We start from the raw sequence: 20,390 nt of genomic DNA, 5'->3' as shown, positions 1-20,390 counted from the left end.
ACCCAAGCTTTGAAAATTAAGGTAAGGTACTCGGGTACCTGTGGCTTCTCTCTGAAGTTCTGTAATACAACAAGACAGCGACTTGTATGGTGAAAGCCACTAAATAGTTTGGGTGACAATATGGCTCCTTGTCCTTTTGTAATGGTGATGTAAAAGCATTTCAGGAGACCTAAAGTTAGGGAAACCAAGTAACAAAAGCAATGGGGATGGTCCATCAGATGCCAGGCTGCACTGATAATGTGGTGATGCCACTTTATAGGTCATTTTGGGTGCGACCTCACTTTGAATACTGTGATCAGTTCTGGAGGCCTTATCTCCAGAAGGATATACATAAATTAGAGAGTGTGCAAAGAAGGGCAACTAAAATGGTACACGGTCTAAATCCATACTTGCCAACTATTCCTTGTTGGCTTCAGGGAGATCCCGGGAGAGGTGGGCGTGCGGGGGCGGGGCTTGATGAATTGCGTCATTTTGGCCCCACTGCCTGAACAGGGCTAAGATGGCGCGATACTTGCGTCATTAAGCCCCGCTCCACCACCACTTATCTATTTGGGGGGGTGGGGGAGAACAGGGAGATGGCCCTGCTCTCACGGGAGCCCGGGAGGTCTCCCAGAAATGCGGGAGTCTCCTCGACATTCCGGGAGAGTAGGCAACTATGCGTTAAAGAAAAGCAGCTGATGAATCTCTAGAGACTGAAGTGTATTTTACATTTCTTTCTCCGTTACTGAACTCATGTTGTCTTACCGGTCAGTCTTTGATTAAATCTTGGACTCCATGAAAATGGCCGCCTCAATAGGAATCAATACATGGACATAGGACACAATTTCTGAACTGTGTCATCATGCCACAGATGGCGAAGCCAACCACGTCTTGTACTGGCTCAGCATCAGGGAGAATGCCAGACTCTTCAGGGAGTGAGGGAGATCACCCCTATTTCAGGGAGACTCCCTGACATTCAGGGAGAGTTGGCAAGTATGTCTAAATCACATAATTTACCAGCAAAGACAAATGTATCTGAACATATGTGTAGCTTAGAGGAGAGAGGGTGGAGAGATGCTTTCAAATTGGTAATTAATCTCCTTGCATGCAAGAGCCGCTCCCTTCTCCCCAGATAACACAATCATACAGACAAGTTTACTTATTTATGAGATTTAGCTTAAAAGTCTTAATACTTCAGTGCATTCGCTCTCATGTAGCCATCCGAAATCTTACAGACTGGTGTATTTCCTTTTCCTCGTCATAGGTTGTCTGTATTATTGTGATAAACTGTTTAATTTTGTAATCTGTAATTACGTTTGCCACCGAGTCCCACAAAGAGTAATGTTGCAGATTAAAATGTTGTTTGCTGTTTGCGCATGATATTTGTCTGGGAGATATTGAGCTAAATCCTATTAAGTGGCCCACCGCTGGCATGCTTTATGTCCCAGGTCCGCTAAACACTTGTGGAGCCTGTTGTACATCCTATTACCTGCTGCTTCCTACAGCGCTGTTTGGGATGAGCTCATTACTGCTCTGATTCATCCTCTCTTACGCCTGTGAAACATGGTAGTGATTTTGATTTAATTGTTGAATGGGAAGATTGTATTCTCCGCTTTAATTTGGGCCATACAATTAATTGCAGAGGGACGGCACAGCGGCACGGTCTGGCTTCATCTCCTCTTCATTGTGTTGTTGTTTTTTTTTCCATCCCTGCCCTTCCTCTGGCCCTGTGTGTGTTTTTCATTTTTATTTTAATTTAAGGGAATTGCAGACTCCTGCACCTCAGTGCCTGCAAGATTAAACAAGTGTTTTTAATTAAAGATCTGCTTGTTTGAGAGCCAATTTATTAAAGTCTTTTGACCTCTCTGCTTGCTACAAGTGAATACAGACCTTTATGTTTGTGCAGCTCCTAACTCCTTTGAAATGCTTCAACCTCACAATGACTAGTGGGATATTGGCAAACTGTTCATAGCAATGAGTCAAAGCCGCTCACCCCGGCTGGCCTCTATCATCATCTACTCACCATGACATTATCACTGTACTTTATCGTACACTAGATTATGCAGACTTAACCATGTGTAGGCTGGAAGGAAAAATCTCAATGAATTCTGAGTCCTCATCATCATCATCATCTATTTATATTGCGCCACTAATTCCGCAGCGCTGTACAGAGAACTCACATCAGTCTCTGCCCTATTGGAGCTTACAGTCTAAATTCCCTAACATACACAGACACAGACCGAGAGAGACTAAGGGCAATTTAACAGCAGCCAATTAACCTACTAGTATGTTTTTGGCGTGTGGGAGGAAATTGGAGCACTCAGAGGAAACCCGCGCAAACACGGGGAGAACATACAAACTCCACACAGATAAGACCATGGTTATGAATCGAACTCATGACCTCAGTGCTGTGAGGCAGAGGTGCTAACCACTGAGCCACCGTGCTAACCACTGGGCCACTGTGCTGCCCCATATATATATATATATATATATATATATATATATATATATATATATATATGTATGTATGTAATTGTTATCAATAATGTATGAAACTGGATTATGTCAACATCTTAGTGATATCGCTGGTATTTCTGCAAATCATAGATAAAATGGGGAAAAATATAGCCACACATTTTCAACATAATAAAGCTATTTTTCCGGATCATCTTTTCTGCACAGAACAACAGTAAGGTTACAGTCCTGATACTGGATAAATAATGACATTATCCATTTTCTGACGTTATCTATGAACAGTGGAACTTCTGTTAATAAAATTTTAAACACCTCTAGTAGTATTACATTCGCTATGTTTTAAAACGGAATGACCTGCTTAGACTTAAAATTTAACAGCTAAACCATCTAACATTACAAATGATCAGTCTCCTTTATTTTAATAAATCATTCTTTTTTCTATCCTCTTCCCTTCATAGATGTGACTTTGAGTGAGGCAGAAGTGCTAACCACTAAGCCACCGTGCTGCCCATATGATACATTATAAAGCCTATGAAACCTTCTGTATTTGTAGTGATAGTTTTTGCAGTAGGGGGGGGGGCACTGAGTTTGGAGTTTATCTTTTATCTTAACTAGGAAATCGGCACAACAGATGTCACTTGTATTATTAAGGTATAATACACTTGTTGCCAATACATAGTGTGTTCCGCGCAGGCTGAACTAATTAATCATTAGGATTCAACCTATCAATTCACAAGGACTTGGTGACACCACAGAGGAATCGGCATGTTTGATAAGCCCATTAAATGATGGCCTCTTCTGTGTGTATGCTGAGAGATCCCTGTGCGGAATGACCCGTTTATGTATGTGTAGTCATATATGAACTCTTCAGGTAGTGGTTCTGCTAAAATCCAAATTGTATGGATTCCAGGTTTCCTATTGGTTGGAGACCCATGGGTTGAAGTTCATATCTCTTCTAGTTTGTCACAATGGGGAGCCAGTCATTTTGCTTATAAATTGGGTATTCTGACAAAGCTCTAAGAGTTCTTCATGGTCTACTTTTATTGCTGTTAATTTTACTATGTATTTGCTTTTAATTTACATGAACCTGCGAATTCAAGTAGTAAAAACCCTGTTAGTGTGTTAATGTCTGCTTATTGTTTAGAAGAATGTTACCCACGGTAACTGTGGGCAAACCATGTTTAACCCCATATAAATGTAGCTTTCTAAACTGTATGGCAGCTGCTCCTGTTTGTTCACAGGTAGATCATGTGATTCACTGTGAACGCTGCATGCAGCATTGACAGCATTGAACATTTTTTATCTAAGTGTGCGTTTTGCAACAGTTTTTAGCCCCGACTTTTTTTTTTTTTTTTTAAAGCAAGTGTTGAAAACAATGCCAGACTGCCCATGAAAGGGTGAAACTACCAGTGACACAATTGTGGTGCCCGTACCCTGATAGAGCCCGCTTGAAGCCTGCATATACTGTCGCTGTGACGGTGGTGGGGGAGCTTCGGTTGGCCCGTAGTACGATTGCATTGGAGGAAACTGAGCTCGATCAGCCAGAGTTTGGTGCAGGACAAGAAATGGAGCCGGATAAGCTATTGATATTACTTTGGCTCATCACTAACTAGCAGATTGCTGTCTCCATGGTCTGTTAGGCACAGTTAGGTATACTAATCTCTAGGTACGGCTCATGTTGTGCAATGGCCACCAGATTGAGATCTTTTTTTTTTTGTATAGTGATCATCAGAATCTGCTTCATGTATTAGTCACCCGTTGGCTGTGTTCTATCCAACAGATTGGGTGAGCTATTGTATACTAGCCACCAGAATTGGTTCTGTCTTGTATACGAAAATTGTTATTATGTTAGCCACCAATGTCGGCTCTGCTTTATAATAGTCACCTGAAGGAATGATATGACGTTCAGCGTGAGATCTATTAAAGTGTGCATTGGAGAGGAAATTGCCTCCATTCTATTCTTCGTGAAGGGAATTGTGAGCTCCGTGGTGGACGGTTAGCCATGAAATTGGTCTGAATGTAAGAGCAATACGGAAGATGTAGTTCAAGCCAATACCTTGAGTGGTAAAGGTGGCTCGGTCCTGCTGTTAATGCTTCTGTCAGAAAAATGAATTATCTATTTGAGGTTTGTGAAAGGTTACAGTCTGTGAGGGGAAAATGGCATTAATCTGACCTTAGAACATATATACAACATATATCTGTCCTATAGAACCAGGAACACATTCTCTCCATGTTTGTGTCACAGAACCGTGGAAATATCACAAGTAAATTAACAAACACACTGGCATCTTCCCGAGTCCAAAAAATGCAATTGCTGTTTTTAATATGGGAATTTTAATGCGCTTCTCTGTTGTAAAATAAATAAAATAACAATATGCATGAAGCAAAGACAATTGCTAGGCAATGTGCCCATTTCTGAATCATTATTTACTGAGGAGTACAGGATACAGAACAGTAATACATCACTCGGGTTTCTCTAGTCTACAGACAAAGAGGTTCACGCCACAGAACAGCAATATGGATCTTTTAACCCCTTCATTTTCAATCAAGTTGGGGCTGCGCTATTTTCCTAAGCTTACGGTGTTGATAAATCTGTGGAATAAAATATACGGTAAAACATGTACATTTTAGTGGAAATTGACCTACTGCTTTAAAGTTAAGTTGAAGTAGGATCCATAGATGGCTGTAAAACAGTGCTACCAACTGCATAAATTACCATGAAAAATGCCAGAACAACTATATAAAGCAGCAATATTTTTGGGTAAACGGAATAATCTTTCTAAGAATAAAAAGTGGAGATGTTGCCTATAGCAACCAATCAGATTCTAGCTATCATTTTCTAGAATGTACTACATAAATGATAGCTGGAATCTGATTGGTTGCTATGAGCAACACTTCCACTTTTCCTTTTTAGAATGTTTGTTACACTTACCCCCTTGACTGGAGTAGCCTTATTGTCTGGGAGATGTTTGAAAAGCCGCAGGGACGGCTGCATATGACTGGTTGAAAGCCGCTTACAAGTTATAAAAATGCCCGAGTAGTGTAATGTACCTTTAAAAACAATGTCCAGACTTGGGACATAATTAGGGGCTTGTGTCTTTCCTCCCTTCGCCTGCACTTTGGCAGTTCTATACTACCGCCCCCTACAGGAAGGCCACAATCCAGTTGCGGAGGGATTATCATACATGGATATAATTTAGGATCAGATTTATGGGGACAGAGATAAAACAATGGCCTACTATACCTTTCTTTCTTATTAGTTATCCTGAACAAATAGAAAAAAAAAACAAAGTGTTAAACACTCGCCCTTTTTTTTACTTCCTGGTTTTTATGCAGTTCAAAATAACGGAAGCAATAGGGTTCATACGAGGTGATTGTCTTTGTAGCAGGTAAGTACAATAAAAACACAGAGGAAATTATTTCCATTATAAGACTAAATAGTGCATAATGACTACATTAGATGGCATTTGGACATTAACATCAGTACACGTAGTACATGTTTCCATTAGTATGTTTTCATGGCTTTCTTTAGGTCTATCTTTATTTGAAATTGTTTTTCGGACAGATAGGAAACTGTTCTGAAGCTACACTGAGCGGGGACACAACCAGTGCAGGGGATAGCAACAGGAGGGGGGGACGGAGTGCTATTCATTAAATACTGACAATATGTTCTCTCTACTTACTAGAGGCTGTAAATCTGGAAGAGACTAGCCTTTTTTTTGTTTGTTTGGTGTGTTTTTATTGTCCTTTGGGAAGCGTGTAGTGGACAATAATAAGATTGATCCCATTCCCCCCAAGTTTTGCAGACTACAAGAACCCTTTGTATGCACGATGTCTATTCCTTGACTTCCTCTCAGATATGCTACTTGATCTCAGTGACCTCCTTCAGGTATGGTATGATCTTCCAACAGTGTGCTTTGTGCTAACCGGCTCTACCACTGCCAGCTGCGAGCTAGGGTGAAGAATACCTCTTATTGTCTGCGCGCTTGGCTATTTCCGAGACGCCGCACCTGCGGCGGTTTGACTGCTGACGCTTGCATGGGCTCTGATAAAACTCCTTCTCTGATAACACCTTGACAATGCGGATCTGTGGCTAGCTATCGTTGGGACACCTGCCAATAGAAGCGGGGGGCGTGCTGTATCCAGCTGCGGTCAGAGGCTGACGTACTGGCGCTTTCTTGGCCTAAATCTTTGAAGTTTTAACACTTTGTTTTAAATGCCATTCTGGCTGTAGAGAGGATGTTACTTATAATACTCCCCCTATACACCACCAGCTTAAAACAGAGGCTGAAACTGTATTATAACAAGGGCTGTTTTATTGACATGCAATGTACATTTGTGTAGAGAATGTATTTTTATATAGTGCCAGCATATTATAGAGAAATTCTTACCCCAGCGGAGCTTACGGTCTGAATTCTCTGCCACACACAATAGGGTTAATTTAATCCGAAGGCAGTTAACCTACCAGTATGTTGGGGTATTTTTTGTGTATGAGAGGAAACTGGGGCACCCGGAGGAAACCCATGCAAACACGGAGGGTACATGCACACAGATATAGATGCCAATCACTGTTCCACCGCGCTGCCCGTATCTGGTGGTAAGCAAGACAGCATTTATGAAGCAGGTAGCAGTGATCAACTTGTCAACATGCCCGATTAATGATCCGATCAATTTAAACATCACAGTAGTTTTTGGGCCAAAATAAACCTAACCTTATTTTTTTGTTCTTTGTCAGAACACAAAGGACAATATATAATAGACAGTGTCTGCATCTCTCTCTTGTAGATGTAAGGTTCAAGAGCTATGTGGAAACATTTAGACATCTTAGACCTTAATTTAGGTGTTTTTCTTGTCATGTGGTATAAAACACTTAGGGGTTTATTTACTAAACTGCGGGTTTGAAAAAGTGGAGATGTTGCCTATAGCAACCAATCAGATTCTAGCTGTCATTTTGTAGAATGTACTAAATAAATGATAACTAGAATTTGGTTGCTATAGGCAACACCTCTACTTTTTCAAACCCGCAGTTTACTTGCTGCTTATTTGACCTTTAAATTAGAAGAACAGAACAGAATTGGTGAAATAACTGAGGAATGCAACTAATACGGGTGACTGATGACCAAACACACAGTGACTTCTGTTCCGATATTGATTGGAATTGGCATTCTTTGTATGTGAACATGATTTGTGGTGTGTTAGGTCTAACACGGCCTAATTGGCCATCAAAATCTGAGTGTGTGGGCAATGAAAATAATCGCACCTGCCTGTGGGATACTAGAGCTTGAAGGTGAACTTGTCCTTTAATTCATAATACTTATTATGCAATGACGTCATTATGTGAGGAAGACGACTAGCTTAGTGGTTAAACGCAGTGACTGACATTGATAGTCTTGCCGATTTAAATCCCAGCGTAAGCTCCGTGTGACCTTGGACTTATCAATTTATCTCCTTGTGTTCTAGGTGCCAATAAACTAAATTGTACCCTTATATGAGCCTGTAAACCGTCCTTGGATGTTCTGTGTACAGTGCAAAACTGCATACACTATATAAAATAAGGAAGTGCATACAAATAAAAATATTATACCACTTAAAAAGCTCTTGGATTTTATTGCTGCCACATCGTTACCAATCCTGGCTTTTTAAATGGCATGTCATCTTTGCTGTCTCTTATCTAAATATATGTTATGGCTGATTGAGATGAGTATTACCTAGGTCAGTGTTGGGCTAACCTGTGACACTCCAGGTGTTGTGAAACTACAAGTCCCAGCATACCCTTCCATCAATAAGCTGCTATATATTGACAAAGCATGCTGGGACTTGTAGTTTCACAAACACCTGGAGTGTCACAGGTTAGCCAGCATTGACCTAGTTGAAGGTGATTGGTGGAAATTGTTAGCCAACCCCCCAGCAAACATATTGTTTTTTGCTACTCCAGGATTGGCCAAGTAAGAACAGGGGCGGGACAGCTCTCCCACCTTTTGATTGGCACATACACATGACAACCAGACATGCTAGCTGCTAGGTTGCCTCCATTGCAAAATGTACCCATACCCCTAAACCATTGACTTGTCTGAGACTGCAGCCTATCATTTCACTAGGAACCAAAGCCATCACTAAGGCATAAGGCATTGCGTGCCTCATGCCTCGGTGGTGCCACTTGTTCCTTGTGAATTACTAGCCTTGAATTGGGGCAGCATGGTGGCGTAATGGTTAGCACTTCTCCCTGGGGTCATGAGTTAAATTCCCAACCATGGCCTTATCTGTGAGGAGTTTGTATGTTCTCCCCGTGTTTGCGTGGGTTTTCTCTGGGTGCTCCGGTTCCCTCCCACACATACTGGTAGGTTAATTGGCTGCTAACAAATTGACCCTAGTCTGAGTCTGTGTGTGTGTGTCTGTTAGGGAATTTAGACTGTAAGCCCCAATGGGGCAGAGACTGATGTGAGTGAGTTCTCTGTACAGCGCTGCGGTATTAGTGGCGCTATATAAATAAATGGTGATGATGAATGTTAGTTTAGACCACAAATTGTCTTTCTCCACTGTCTGCAGATGACTGGTTACACTTTAAGCAATAAAAAATTCCCTTATCTCCCTTGCCTATGTGGTCCACTCTAGAACTGGAGAGGTTGAATTTGATTAAATAAATAAATCTGGCGTCTAATAAACAGTCTGGGTAGCGGCTGATATTTAATTATACAGAGACATAGTCTGCAGCCAGGCGCATGTACAGATTAGTATGACTGGGAAAATATATTGGACTGATTCACCACTATACAGACATAAACTGCACAGTCATTGTAACCTAGACAAAACTCTACCTTCCTCAGCCTATTATAACCTTCCGAACAGACTTTCAGGAAAATAAGCAAAACCCTCACTTCACCAACTGCAGTTATCTGAGCTTTTGTAGGGTTTGCTTCACTTGTGACGTGTTCTGTGAGATTTTCCCTTGTCTGGTAACCACCTTCTTATCTCCAATATCAGAATGACACATGAACACATTTCCCACTACTCAAAATGTATTTATAAGGAGTGTTGCTATGTAGAGAAAAAAATAAAAGATACCGTTGTTACAGTATGTTATAGGTCCTGTAAAAAGCGGAGCATTAGTAGAGGATCCTGAGACCTGTTTCTAAAATGTTGCACAGTGCTCTAGAAATATGTGGCAAATATAGACCATTTTAAAAATAAGACAATTGGTATCTGGCAGTTTAACGTTTCGGTAGTGTCAAGAGCGCCGTTTTGTTATCAATCTCATGCTTGTTGCAGTATTGAAGTAGGTGGAGATAGATCAACCTGTAGCCAATCAGATTACAAGAATGTTCACAGCAGGTCAGAGTATTTCAGATAGTCCTGATCTGGTCTTTTTTATGTTAGTGAGGACCGGGCTGTGTTATAAAATAGCTATAAATATTTGTAATCAAACATAAGCTTATCAAAACTAGATGTATTTGATATAGAGATTAGGTCGGTGGTAGACACTCTGATACGCTCCAGGGGTCACTTGGGTGGCTCTCTGACATAAAAAGGGGCCGCATATCGGCAGTTCTTTTTTAATCAAGTGTTAAAGGGCCACCAGTTTGCCCATCACTGGGTTAAATCATCAGATGTCCTGTCAGTAATCTTACTAAGGACATTGAACCTAAAATAACGCCTGTCTGATGACAATAGTTTGACATGAGCCAAACTTCTTAAAGAATTGCTGAAAAGTTGATGTGTTCATAATAACACGCTAAGAAATAAGAGTTTTGATTGTAGGGGAAACATGTTTTGTCATGCACGTGATTTGCATACACATGTGCCTATCGAAGCACACCACAGCTAGTTTGCATGTGTGTTTGTGCACATACATACATACATACATACATACATACATACATACATACATACATACATACATACATACATTCATTCAGTATATCTGCACCAAGGCTGCTGTGAATGTGACTTGTGCCTTTTTAATATTGATTTAGGTGCCAAGTTTATTTATGTCTTATACTGCAGTGTGTTTCCCTCTGCTCAGCAAGTCACACATGCCAAGACCACGCCGTGGTCGATATCGTTTTTCATTGGTGTATTTAGTCAGCTCTAAATGTGTCCACGCAGCTTCCATACTGGAAGGAGCCAGCCCCCAGCTAGCCCATTTCTTAGCCGTTTCCTTGTCACAGTGGGCTGCAAGGGCTGAAGAGCAGGCAGCCAGTCGTTGTTAGATTATGTACAGCAAAGCCGTCCGCGTCACAGAGGGAACAGACGTGTTATACATACAGGGCCACAGCAGACTCCATGCTGGTTCCAAAAAAGGTATCAAAACCAGCAAAGAACCAGCTTTTCTCCTTTGTGCCATTTTCATCCCTGAGTAAAAATAATTGCTATAGCGTGCCCCTGCGGCCCTGCCTAGATAGCCCATCGCATGCATATTACTGAGCAGCTGGTACGTTTTATTTCAGTCTCCCCAGCTGTCCTGGTAAATGGCATCCCTCTGAGTGCTATTTATTGCAGCGTGGCTTTTTCTGACAAGTGAAAAGGAACTGTTGGAATCTCAAACATTTAATGAATTTTTACCTCTAAAATAATTAGCATTCTGTTTTGAGTTCAACGAGGCATTTTTCTGACATCGGTCCATCTCCGACCCTGCTGTCTGTATGTCTCCTCTCGCTTCTATAATACGTGCGGTGCTCTTTGTAGTGGGCATTATATTGGAGATGTAACACAGTGATGTTATTTTCAGATGAGGCTTTCATGCTCAGAAAGGGTTTAAGTTAGTATAGTATTCAAGGGACATAAAACCGGTCTATTTATGAACTGACGCAAGTGCTGGAAAATGTATTCATAGGCAGATACTTCTGGAAGTTATGTCCATTATAAACAAATGTAGAACTAACAGTTGCGATAGTTTAGTATGTTTTGCATTTGTTACTTTTACAAGGTAAAAAAAAAAAAATGATGACATTGGGAATTTGGAATTGCGGCACAATATCTGCAAACTGTGTAGGTCTACTCTAATAACAGCCTGTTATGTTGCTTGAGCTGTATTAGTAGAAACCCATAAGCACTAGGATGATGGGAGCAGCCATGTTGTTTGCCTTGTTCGATAAGAAACTATAGATGGTCACATGACTAAAAAGCTTGACAAATAGTTCAGTAATGGCCCCGGCCCTTTGTTTCAGATTTTTATGTAAGTCTATATTATCATCATCACCATTTATTTATGTAGCGCCACTGATTCCGCAGCGCTGTACAGAAAACTCGCTCACATCAGTACCTGCCCCATTGGAGCTTACAGTCTAAATTTCCTAACACACACAGACAGGGTCAATTGGATAGTAGCCAATTAAACTACTAGTATGCTTTTTGGAGTGTGGGAGGAAACCGGAGCACCCGGAGGAAACCCACGCAAACACGAGGAGAACATACAAACTCCACACAGATATGGCCATGGTCGGGAATTGAACTCATGACCTCCACTGCTGTGAGGCAGAAGTGCTAACCACTTAGCCACCGTGCTGCCAAAATATATGGATTAGATAATTGCCATTCATCTACACCATTGTTGCACAAAACAAGGTCCCACTTTGGGTCCTGATGTATATGTCTTCTGAGAATGTATAGCTGGGAAAGGCTTTTTATAATCTGTAGGAAAAAAATTAAAATATATATTTTTAATGTTTAAAGAAACCTTTCCATGTAGTTTTGTGGATGTTACAGAATGTTTTTTCCGCATAGGATTATCTATTTTTGTTCCTCAGTTTTATCGCTAATACTTGGCCCGTTAGTGGGTCCTGAGAACATATTTGAAAACCACTCATGTAAATAGACACCAGAAATAGGATTTCCAGCTTAGATTCACTAGAAATAAAAAAGCACGTTCTGTGCAAAGACTGAGGGGAGTAATTTATAGTGTTCCGTTGCTTTTATTAGTTTACTAATCAAGAACATAGCGTGGAAAACTTTTACAGGCCAAATGAAGATGAGAATGGAATGTAGTGTTATAATATTATTTTGATTTAAAGCATCAGTGTGGTGTGGGCTTTCAGTTGAATTAGCTATGCTCACCATTCCTGAAACTGAAGCTTGTCCACCCTAGAAATTTATTTTTGTCCCAACACAATTATACCCGCATCTAAGCCAGTTTTCTTTCTGAAATGAATTGTATTTGCAGGGTTGAATTATATTAAGTTTCTTTTTGCTACAAATTACTTATAGGAATGTGTTGCATGTGCTCTCCTACCTGTACTGTCCAATGTCTCATTTTCTTGTTGTCTAATTTCCATCATTTAAACCCAGTAGCTGTTTTCTGGCTTATCATTTCATAGTACGGTTTTGGTAAGGGAAGGGCGGAGAAGAACACATATAACCATGTATTGCAGTATCTGCCTTTCCCATATGATATCACTACCAAGCTACCCGCAGCATGCATGGAGGAACACGTATTTCACTCCTGCCCGCTCCCTGCGCTCGGCCAACGACCGCCGCCTCTCTTCCACCCTTATCACCTCTTCCCACTCCAGAATCCAAGACTTTTCCCATGCAGCCCACCTTCTCTGGAAAATCCTCCCTCGTTCCATCCGTCTCTCTCCTACTCTGTGCTCCTTCAAACGTGCACTCAAAACTCACCTCTTCCTCAAAGCCTACCAACCATCTACTTAACCCCAATTTCCTCCCTTTAGCTCGTCCTCCCTTCTCTCCTCTTGCCTCAACTGGCTCCTCTTGTGGCTGGTCTGTTTACCCTCCCTTAGGATGTAAGCTCGTATGAGCAGGGCCCCCTCCCCTCCTGTCTCCATACCTGTTCTTCCGCTCCGTCTTTACTGCATATGACTGGCCGGAGTTTCTGAAGTATTGGTACTTTTTGTTCATTGTTCTGTATGGTTTCACCTTGTATAGTCTACTGTTAGTACTGTGTGCGGCGCTGCGGATACCTTGTGGCGCCTAACAAATAAATGATAATAATAATAATATTTGCATCACGTTTGCGCAGAGTAAACTGTTGCAGATAAGGCAACACTAAATGGAGTTTAAAGCGGTAGTGGGCGGGGCAGACAGTCCTAAAACTGTACCGGTGTCTGTTATCTAGAGTAGACATGGGCTGATGCACTGCAGGGTCCACATGGTGCTGCCCTCTAACCTTCAGAAGAGCCACACATTATCCTTAATCTCAGTGATAAGTTAGCACAATACATTTCATCAACGAAAGAGACATCCATCTGTAATAACCTATCAGCATATGCTAAGGTGGTACAACCTATAACAAGCAATAAACCATATCATCATTATCATTTATTTATATAGCGCCACCTATTCTGCAGCGCTGTACAGAGAACTCATTCACATCAGTCCCTGCCCCATTGGAGCTTACAATCTAAATTCCCTAATATAGACACACACACATAGACAGAGAGGGGGACAGTCAGAAAGAGAGGGAGAGACTAGGGTCAATTTTGATAGCAGCCAATTAACCTACCAGTATGTTTTTGGAGTGTGGGAGGAAACCGGAGCACCCGGAGGAAACCCACACAAACACAGGGAGAACATACAAACTCCACACAGATAAGACCATGGTCGGGAATCGAACTCATGACCCCAGTGCTGTGAGGCAGAAGTGCTAACCACTAGGCCACCGTGCTGCCATAATAGCAAGAATGAGCTGGGGGCCGTAAGGGAATGCGCAGAGGTCTGTATGTGGCCCTAGGACCTGATCACTGATCTCCCAACAACCTAACTAGACAATATTTCTGCATTAAGGTCATGGCATCACAGTATCTTCTAAACCAGTGATGGCTAACCTGTGACACTCCAGGTGTTGTGAAACTACAAGTCCCAGCATGCTCTGCCAGCTATCAGCTAGTACTCTTCTGGCAAAGCAGGCTGGGGCTTGTAGTTTCACAACACCTGGAGTGTCACAGGTTAGCCATCACTGCTCTAAACTATAGCTCACATTTACCGTACTGTGTTGGCAAATATGAATGTTCTGTGTCTGACGGACTCTACAGAGTCAACGACTTTCAAATCAGAAATGGAGGTCATGTTACCCACCATTGAAACATCTGGTGAACTGTCCATAGATTGAGAATTTACTTCTCCCCTCGATGAAGGCAAATGTTGCTTGGTATGCAATTCCTGCGTCAGACTAACCAGTCGAGGTTCATACTGGTTCCCAGTAAAGTGATCTGCTGAGTATTGGTTCAGTGTGTGTAGGCAGCCGGTATTACAAGTACAGCTTAATGTATCGACACAACCAGACTACCCAAACTATCTAAAATGGATATAAAATCCAGCACTCATATTTCCTGTAACAATAGGGAGCACAGCAATAACATAAATGTAAATGTGTATTAAAACACCAAACGTGCCTCTTGAGTATATATTATTAGGTGTTTTTATGTCATTCCTGAAAGTATAATCATGTTTCTATTATCCTGTCAGGTGAACGTCTACGTCCTGGGGAAAACCTTTCTTCTGCTGGCCAGAGAGCTGTGCATTAATGCTCCTGCTATAGGTAACGTTACTACTGGCTTTAATTCTTTCACTGTGCAGTTTTATTGTAAACAAGGCGATAACATGTGGGGTCTTAAGCGACCTGTGGCTACCCACTCCCAGCATGCCTTGCTCACGGCTCCAATACACACACACACGGCATGTTGAACCACTGCATTGGGCATGCTATAAAACGGCTTAAGATAGCCAGGTTGCTTAATCCCGATCTAGATTCCTGCTTACGATGGAAATAGTATGTCTCTTACGTGTATGTGATGAGGTGACTGTCTGAGTACTGGTGGGGGTTCAGCTATTGAGGTGCATTGATTAGTATGCAGACTGACTGTCCATTTTCAATGCACAGAGCCGCCTCATTAGTGTTGCTGGTTCATGGGTAGATAGAGGCTGAATGCTCGGGGACATTGGGTTGACCGTCAAAGCGTTGTCTTCTATGGATTCAGCAGACTAAATAGCTGCCTCCCAATGTGTGTTACTGACGGGCATCTTCAAAGGGTTTTCCACTTTATTTAAGAAGTCTATTAAATCCGCTCCCTTCCCAAGAACAGTACTTTAGCTTTACCGGAGTATCGGTACTCTCCTTTACCCGGGATCTCTACCCATCGCCTTCAGCCAGTGCGGCTTGGTTCCCTCTGTAGCTGAGGAACTCCGACACAGCAGCTTTTATTAAAGTAGAACGAATGTGGCGAAGGACCCCCACCGAAGTATTGTTGGGAAGGAACTGGGATTTCGTAAATTTTGGGACTGATTCAATTCCAAGTGACGTGCCGACATTACTGCCATGTCTGACTGCGTCGTACGGAGTGCCTTCATGCACATTCCGGGGGCACTCTGCCATACATCGCTTACAATTCAGTCTGCCCCTTAGAATCTTTCAATCTTAAAAAGAAAAAAATATTTGGTAAACTAAAATTGAACAAAACACCTGGATTCAGTTTGGCAACGTTTAACTATATCGGCGCTAATACGGTAATTTTAACCCTGAGCCGCAAGCAGAAAACAGCGTTAAGATTACCGTAGTAACGGTGATAGTGCGCAGGCCAATTGAATTTGCCCCTTAAATATATTTGGGGGGAGGGGGAATTTGTTTTGTTTTTACAGACAATAATGATTAAACCTATTATGTTTAAAGGAAAAACTCTTGTAATGAATGTAAAAGCAGTGTTAAGTTCTACAGCAGAAATATCGCTGTAAGTGTTAGTGCATGGAGGGAATAGAAGGTCGTTGTATTTATTGTCTTTAGTAAACAAACATGAACTGTATGTCTCAAGTGGTTTCTGTAGAACTAATTGAACCCCTCATGTATTCTGTTTTACTTCCTGGGAATACTAGAACATTGCACAACCTTGAAAGATATCACTGATATCCTTAGTGCCATTGTGAATGCACTGAGTGATGAGATATAGCGAGTGCTTGATGTATAGATATATAGAGTGATGAGATGTGTGTTTGTATATATATTTATGTGATGTATAGATGTCTGAATATTGTTCTCTTTTCTAAGTGAAAGGTACCCTACCTGCATCCCTAAATAGATCCTAAGACAGGTAATATACTACCCATAGGTAGAAAAGCATCCCCCCACAATCCCAGTTTACCTCAAATGTCTTCAGCTCTGATGAGTTCCTGAAACTTTTTTTTATATTTGTGAGTGTTTGTAGTTGTACTTTTATATTACGCTTTTGGACTTTTAAATTTGATGTTGCAATGCTAGCTTGATCATGACTAATAAATCGTAGGCCGCTGGAATTAGTCCGCAAGGGAGGTGAAAGAGACCGATAAGAGTCCGCAAATAACATTTTATGGAGCAGTGCTTCTCATGAACCCCCCAATAGTCATGTTTTACAGTTTTCCTGTGTGCATTAGTTAGTAACTGATTGTAAAAGATCCATTTGTGTTGTCGATTATTTCTTTTGTGAACATTAAATTTTGGGGGTAATGGAGGACAAGTTTAAAACCACTAATATAGTGTTAAACTTTAATTGTATATTAATGGCGACAGGTGAACGTTACACACTTATGGGCAGTATCAGATGGGAGCTGTAGGCTTTTCTAGCTCCATTCCTCCCACGGGGAAAGGTTAAATTGAAGGGGCAACGCTCCTCTCCCGTCACATGTGAGCAATTAAGCTCTGTAGACGCTGCATGTAATGTTTCTGAGGAGAATTGTTCTCGTGTGACAGCAGAAGATCGTTCCCCCTTTAACTTCAAACCGCAACAAAGGGAATGATTAAGTACTTCTAAACGCTGCGCTTTTGTTCGCTGGAGAGCGTTCATGTTCTCCCGTGTGACATCACCCTAATGGTTCTTATTGGAACATATGCTTGTTGTCTGGCGCTGTGTATGGGGTTCCCCACGTGGTGAATGCAGCTCAAACACAAGTCACAATGGCCGCTACTGATACCAGCGTGAGATGTCAATACACACCATTGTGTTTAAAGTGATGGCGGACCAAACAGCGGATGTGTATTGTTGACCTTTATAACGTAGGTATCCCCATTTGCAGCTGCGTTCTCTACGCTATGAGCACAACACACGGGACCATGGAAACATGCCAATAGACCCGTGTGTCAGAACACATGACCGCACGGTTCCAGAGCCATCTTGTGTGACTCAATCCCATGGGTGCGGTGAGTGAGCTGTTAGATGTTTTACTAAGAACTGCTGTTTGTTTTATAATGACTACGCAACACCGCTGATATGTTATTGGTGTACATATTAATTAATAATGCCAGGTATTAAATGGCTTATTTAATAACCTGGAGCAAACTGCACAACCGTGCTGTAACCCATAGCAACCAATCAGACCTTAGCTTTGATCAGGGTCAGAAAAGCACATGACTAGTTGGTTGCTATAAGTTACGTCACATTCATGTTCTGCACGCCATCTTGTTTTACTTTAAAACAGGCCTGTCCAACCTGCGGCCCTCCAGGTGTTGTGAAACTACGAGCCCCAGCATTCTTTGCCAGTAGACAACCAGTTGATAGCTGGAAGGGCATGCTGGGACTTGTAGTTTCACAACACCTCAAGGGCCGCAGGTTGGACAGGCATGCTTTAAAACGTAAGGGCTCACACTATAGATAGATATAGATAGATATATAATAATTATAGAGAGAGAAATATATATAGTGCTTTTCTGTATACCACAAGAAATATGCACAGTATGACCCAGTGTTAGGCTAATACCAGAGGGATTCAGGAGAGACCTAGATAACAGTATGTTCACCATCATCTTACTGCTTAATGTCCTGAGGTGATTTTAAAATGTAGACAGCCATTTTATCAATGAAATACAGAGGGCTTGTGAGTATCTGCGCCTCTCACCAGTATAGTGTATAATGGCTGCCAAATATAGGAGTGTAACGGGAGGGGGTCCAAACCTTCCAAGGTAAATTATGCACAATAACCAGAGATAAATCTTCCCAAAGCGCCTGAACGTAAGAGATGTCTAATATCAAAAACAAAGAATATATTAAAATAGATATAATTAGAGAATTGCCAGTTAATTAAATACAGTCTACTATGACAAATGCCATGCAGTATTCCATGCAAAAGACATACAATGTGTACAAAGGTAATACAAAACAGCTGATGCTGCAATACCACCGTAAGTAAACCACAGTCAATGAAGAGCATAGATAGTATATCCACCTTCAGCATTCCCAGAATTCGCACCATAAGTTGAGTATCAAAGTCCAGTAAAACAACTCGTACATAATGAATGTGTGATAGTCCCCTCTCGGACAGGTGGTGGACAATTAGTGTGCTGGTACGCTGAATAGAAGTATCTTAGACTGTTGTCACCTGTGGTGCGTATCTCCAAAACTTAGGTGATCAGAGGATCTTTTGCATGGGATACTGCATGGCATTTTTCATAGTGCACTGTATTTCTGGCAATTATATCTAATCATATATTTTGGCTGCACGGTGGCTCAGTGGTTAGCACTTCTGCCTTACAGCGTTGGGGTCATGAGTTCAATTCCCGCCATAGCCTTACTAGTAGGTTAATTAGCTGCTATCAAAATTCACCCTAGTCTCTCTCTCTCTCTCTCTCTCTCTCTTCCCCCCCCCCCCCCCCCCAATGGGGCAGGGACTGATGTGAATGAGTTCCCTGTACAGTGCTGCGGAATCAGTGGCGCTATATAAATAAATGGTGATGATATATTTTACCATATTCTTTGCTTTTGATATTAGACATTTCTTACGTTCAGGCGCCTCGGGATTCCAAAAGCCATTTTTTCAATTTTGTGGACGCAGCTTATTCACTTACATCTAGTGACTATGCTGAGTCATGTCCTTAATGAATTCTTGATTATGGCTTCAGCCTATCAATTTGCTGCATCCTCTGTGTATAGGGGACGAGATGACTTTAAATAGGGTGCACCGTCCTTTAGTGCAGATGGGTTAAGCCTATGAGGCAGGTTTAGAAACAACAAATTCTGTACATTTTTGGTTATCTGATTATAACTGAGCGTCTGGTCCATTTATAAAGCACAATTTTGTAACGTACATTCACAAATCTGTCACGACTAAAGCCTATCCAAGGCTTGCTGTCTGATATTATAATTGAAATGTCACTGTGTGGCCTGCCAGCAGTGGTTTTATAATGAGCAGAAGAAAGGCTTGCAGTAGACACATTAGCAGGTGATTCTGACCTTGCCTCTTCCATCATATGCAGGGAATCCTCTGCATTGCAAAGTGTCTTTGTGCCTTTAAAAAAAAACAGCTGACCGATGTACTCGCTCCTTTTAATCTCGGCATCCTGGGTGTATTGTGTTTTATGAGAAGCTGTGTTTAAGATTTCCCGGCTGATAAATTGTTTTATGACCCGAGGAAATTGCATACAAAATACACGTCTGTGTATTTGGGTCATTTGTTAATTGAATAATAATGAATGTGCATCATCTATCAGGTTTTTGGGAAACTCTCCAGTGTTTTAGTTTTTTCTGCTTGTTTAAAGAGCATTTTGCTAATGGTTTGTGTACAGTTAATGGTAATTGGGGTGTAAAATACATTAAAGCAAGATAATTTTTCATTTTCCATTAGTCTGGAAGGGAGGTGAATTATTCCTTCTTTATAATTAGCATTAATATTCTCTTAAAGTGCACCCCCTCCCCTGCTCCCTAATCGCAGTGCAGGAAGCTATTTGTTTTTTAGGATACTTTTTTTTTTTTTCTAATATTAATTTTCATTCATTAATTTCATTGCATTTTTTTGTTGCTTCAATATGTCAATGTTATTAAAAGTAAGTGAACTATATTTAAAAATGCTTAAAGCATCCTTCTTTATGGTTCCTGTGCATTCAGAAAAATGCTCGAGAGCCGCAAGTGTGAACATTATGTGTAAGTGATGGGGTCGTTTGCCCTGTTACAGGCCTACAGCTTAATCATGAAAGTCGAGCCTTAGGGGCAGAGTCAGTTCAGCACGCGGTACCACCGGATGCGCATATT

At 41.4% G+C, this 20,390-nt stretch overlaps 1 protein-coding gene across 1 annotated transcript in view; it reads left to right on the top strand.

Annotated features, from left to right (window-relative positions):
- The window catches only part of BRF1 (BRF1 general transcription factor IIIB subunit), a 214,006-nt gene that overhangs the window by 64,634 nt on the left and 128,982 nt on the right, over positions 1-20,390 (top strand). The window contains exons 4-5 of the mRNA XM_075193059.1: positions 6,312-6,343; positions 14,872-14,944. Coding sequence (XP_075049160.1) covers positions 6,312-6,343; positions 14,872-14,944 — 105 coding nt within the window. The remainder of the gene's footprint in view (positions 1-6,311; positions 6,344-14,871; positions 14,945-20,390) is intronic.

Source organism: Mixophyes fleayi, chromosome 12 (assembly GCF_038048845.1).
Source record: "Mixophyes fleayi isolate aMixFle1 chromosome 12, aMixFle1.hap1, whole genome shotgun sequence".
In the NCBI taxonomy this organism is placed as follows: Eukaryota; Metazoa; Chordata; class Amphibia; order Anura; family Limnodynastidae; genus Mixophyes; species Mixophyes fleayi.
The sequence above is the reverse complement of the archived record's forward strand: the minus strand, read 5'-3'. Positions and strand labels throughout refer to the sequence as shown.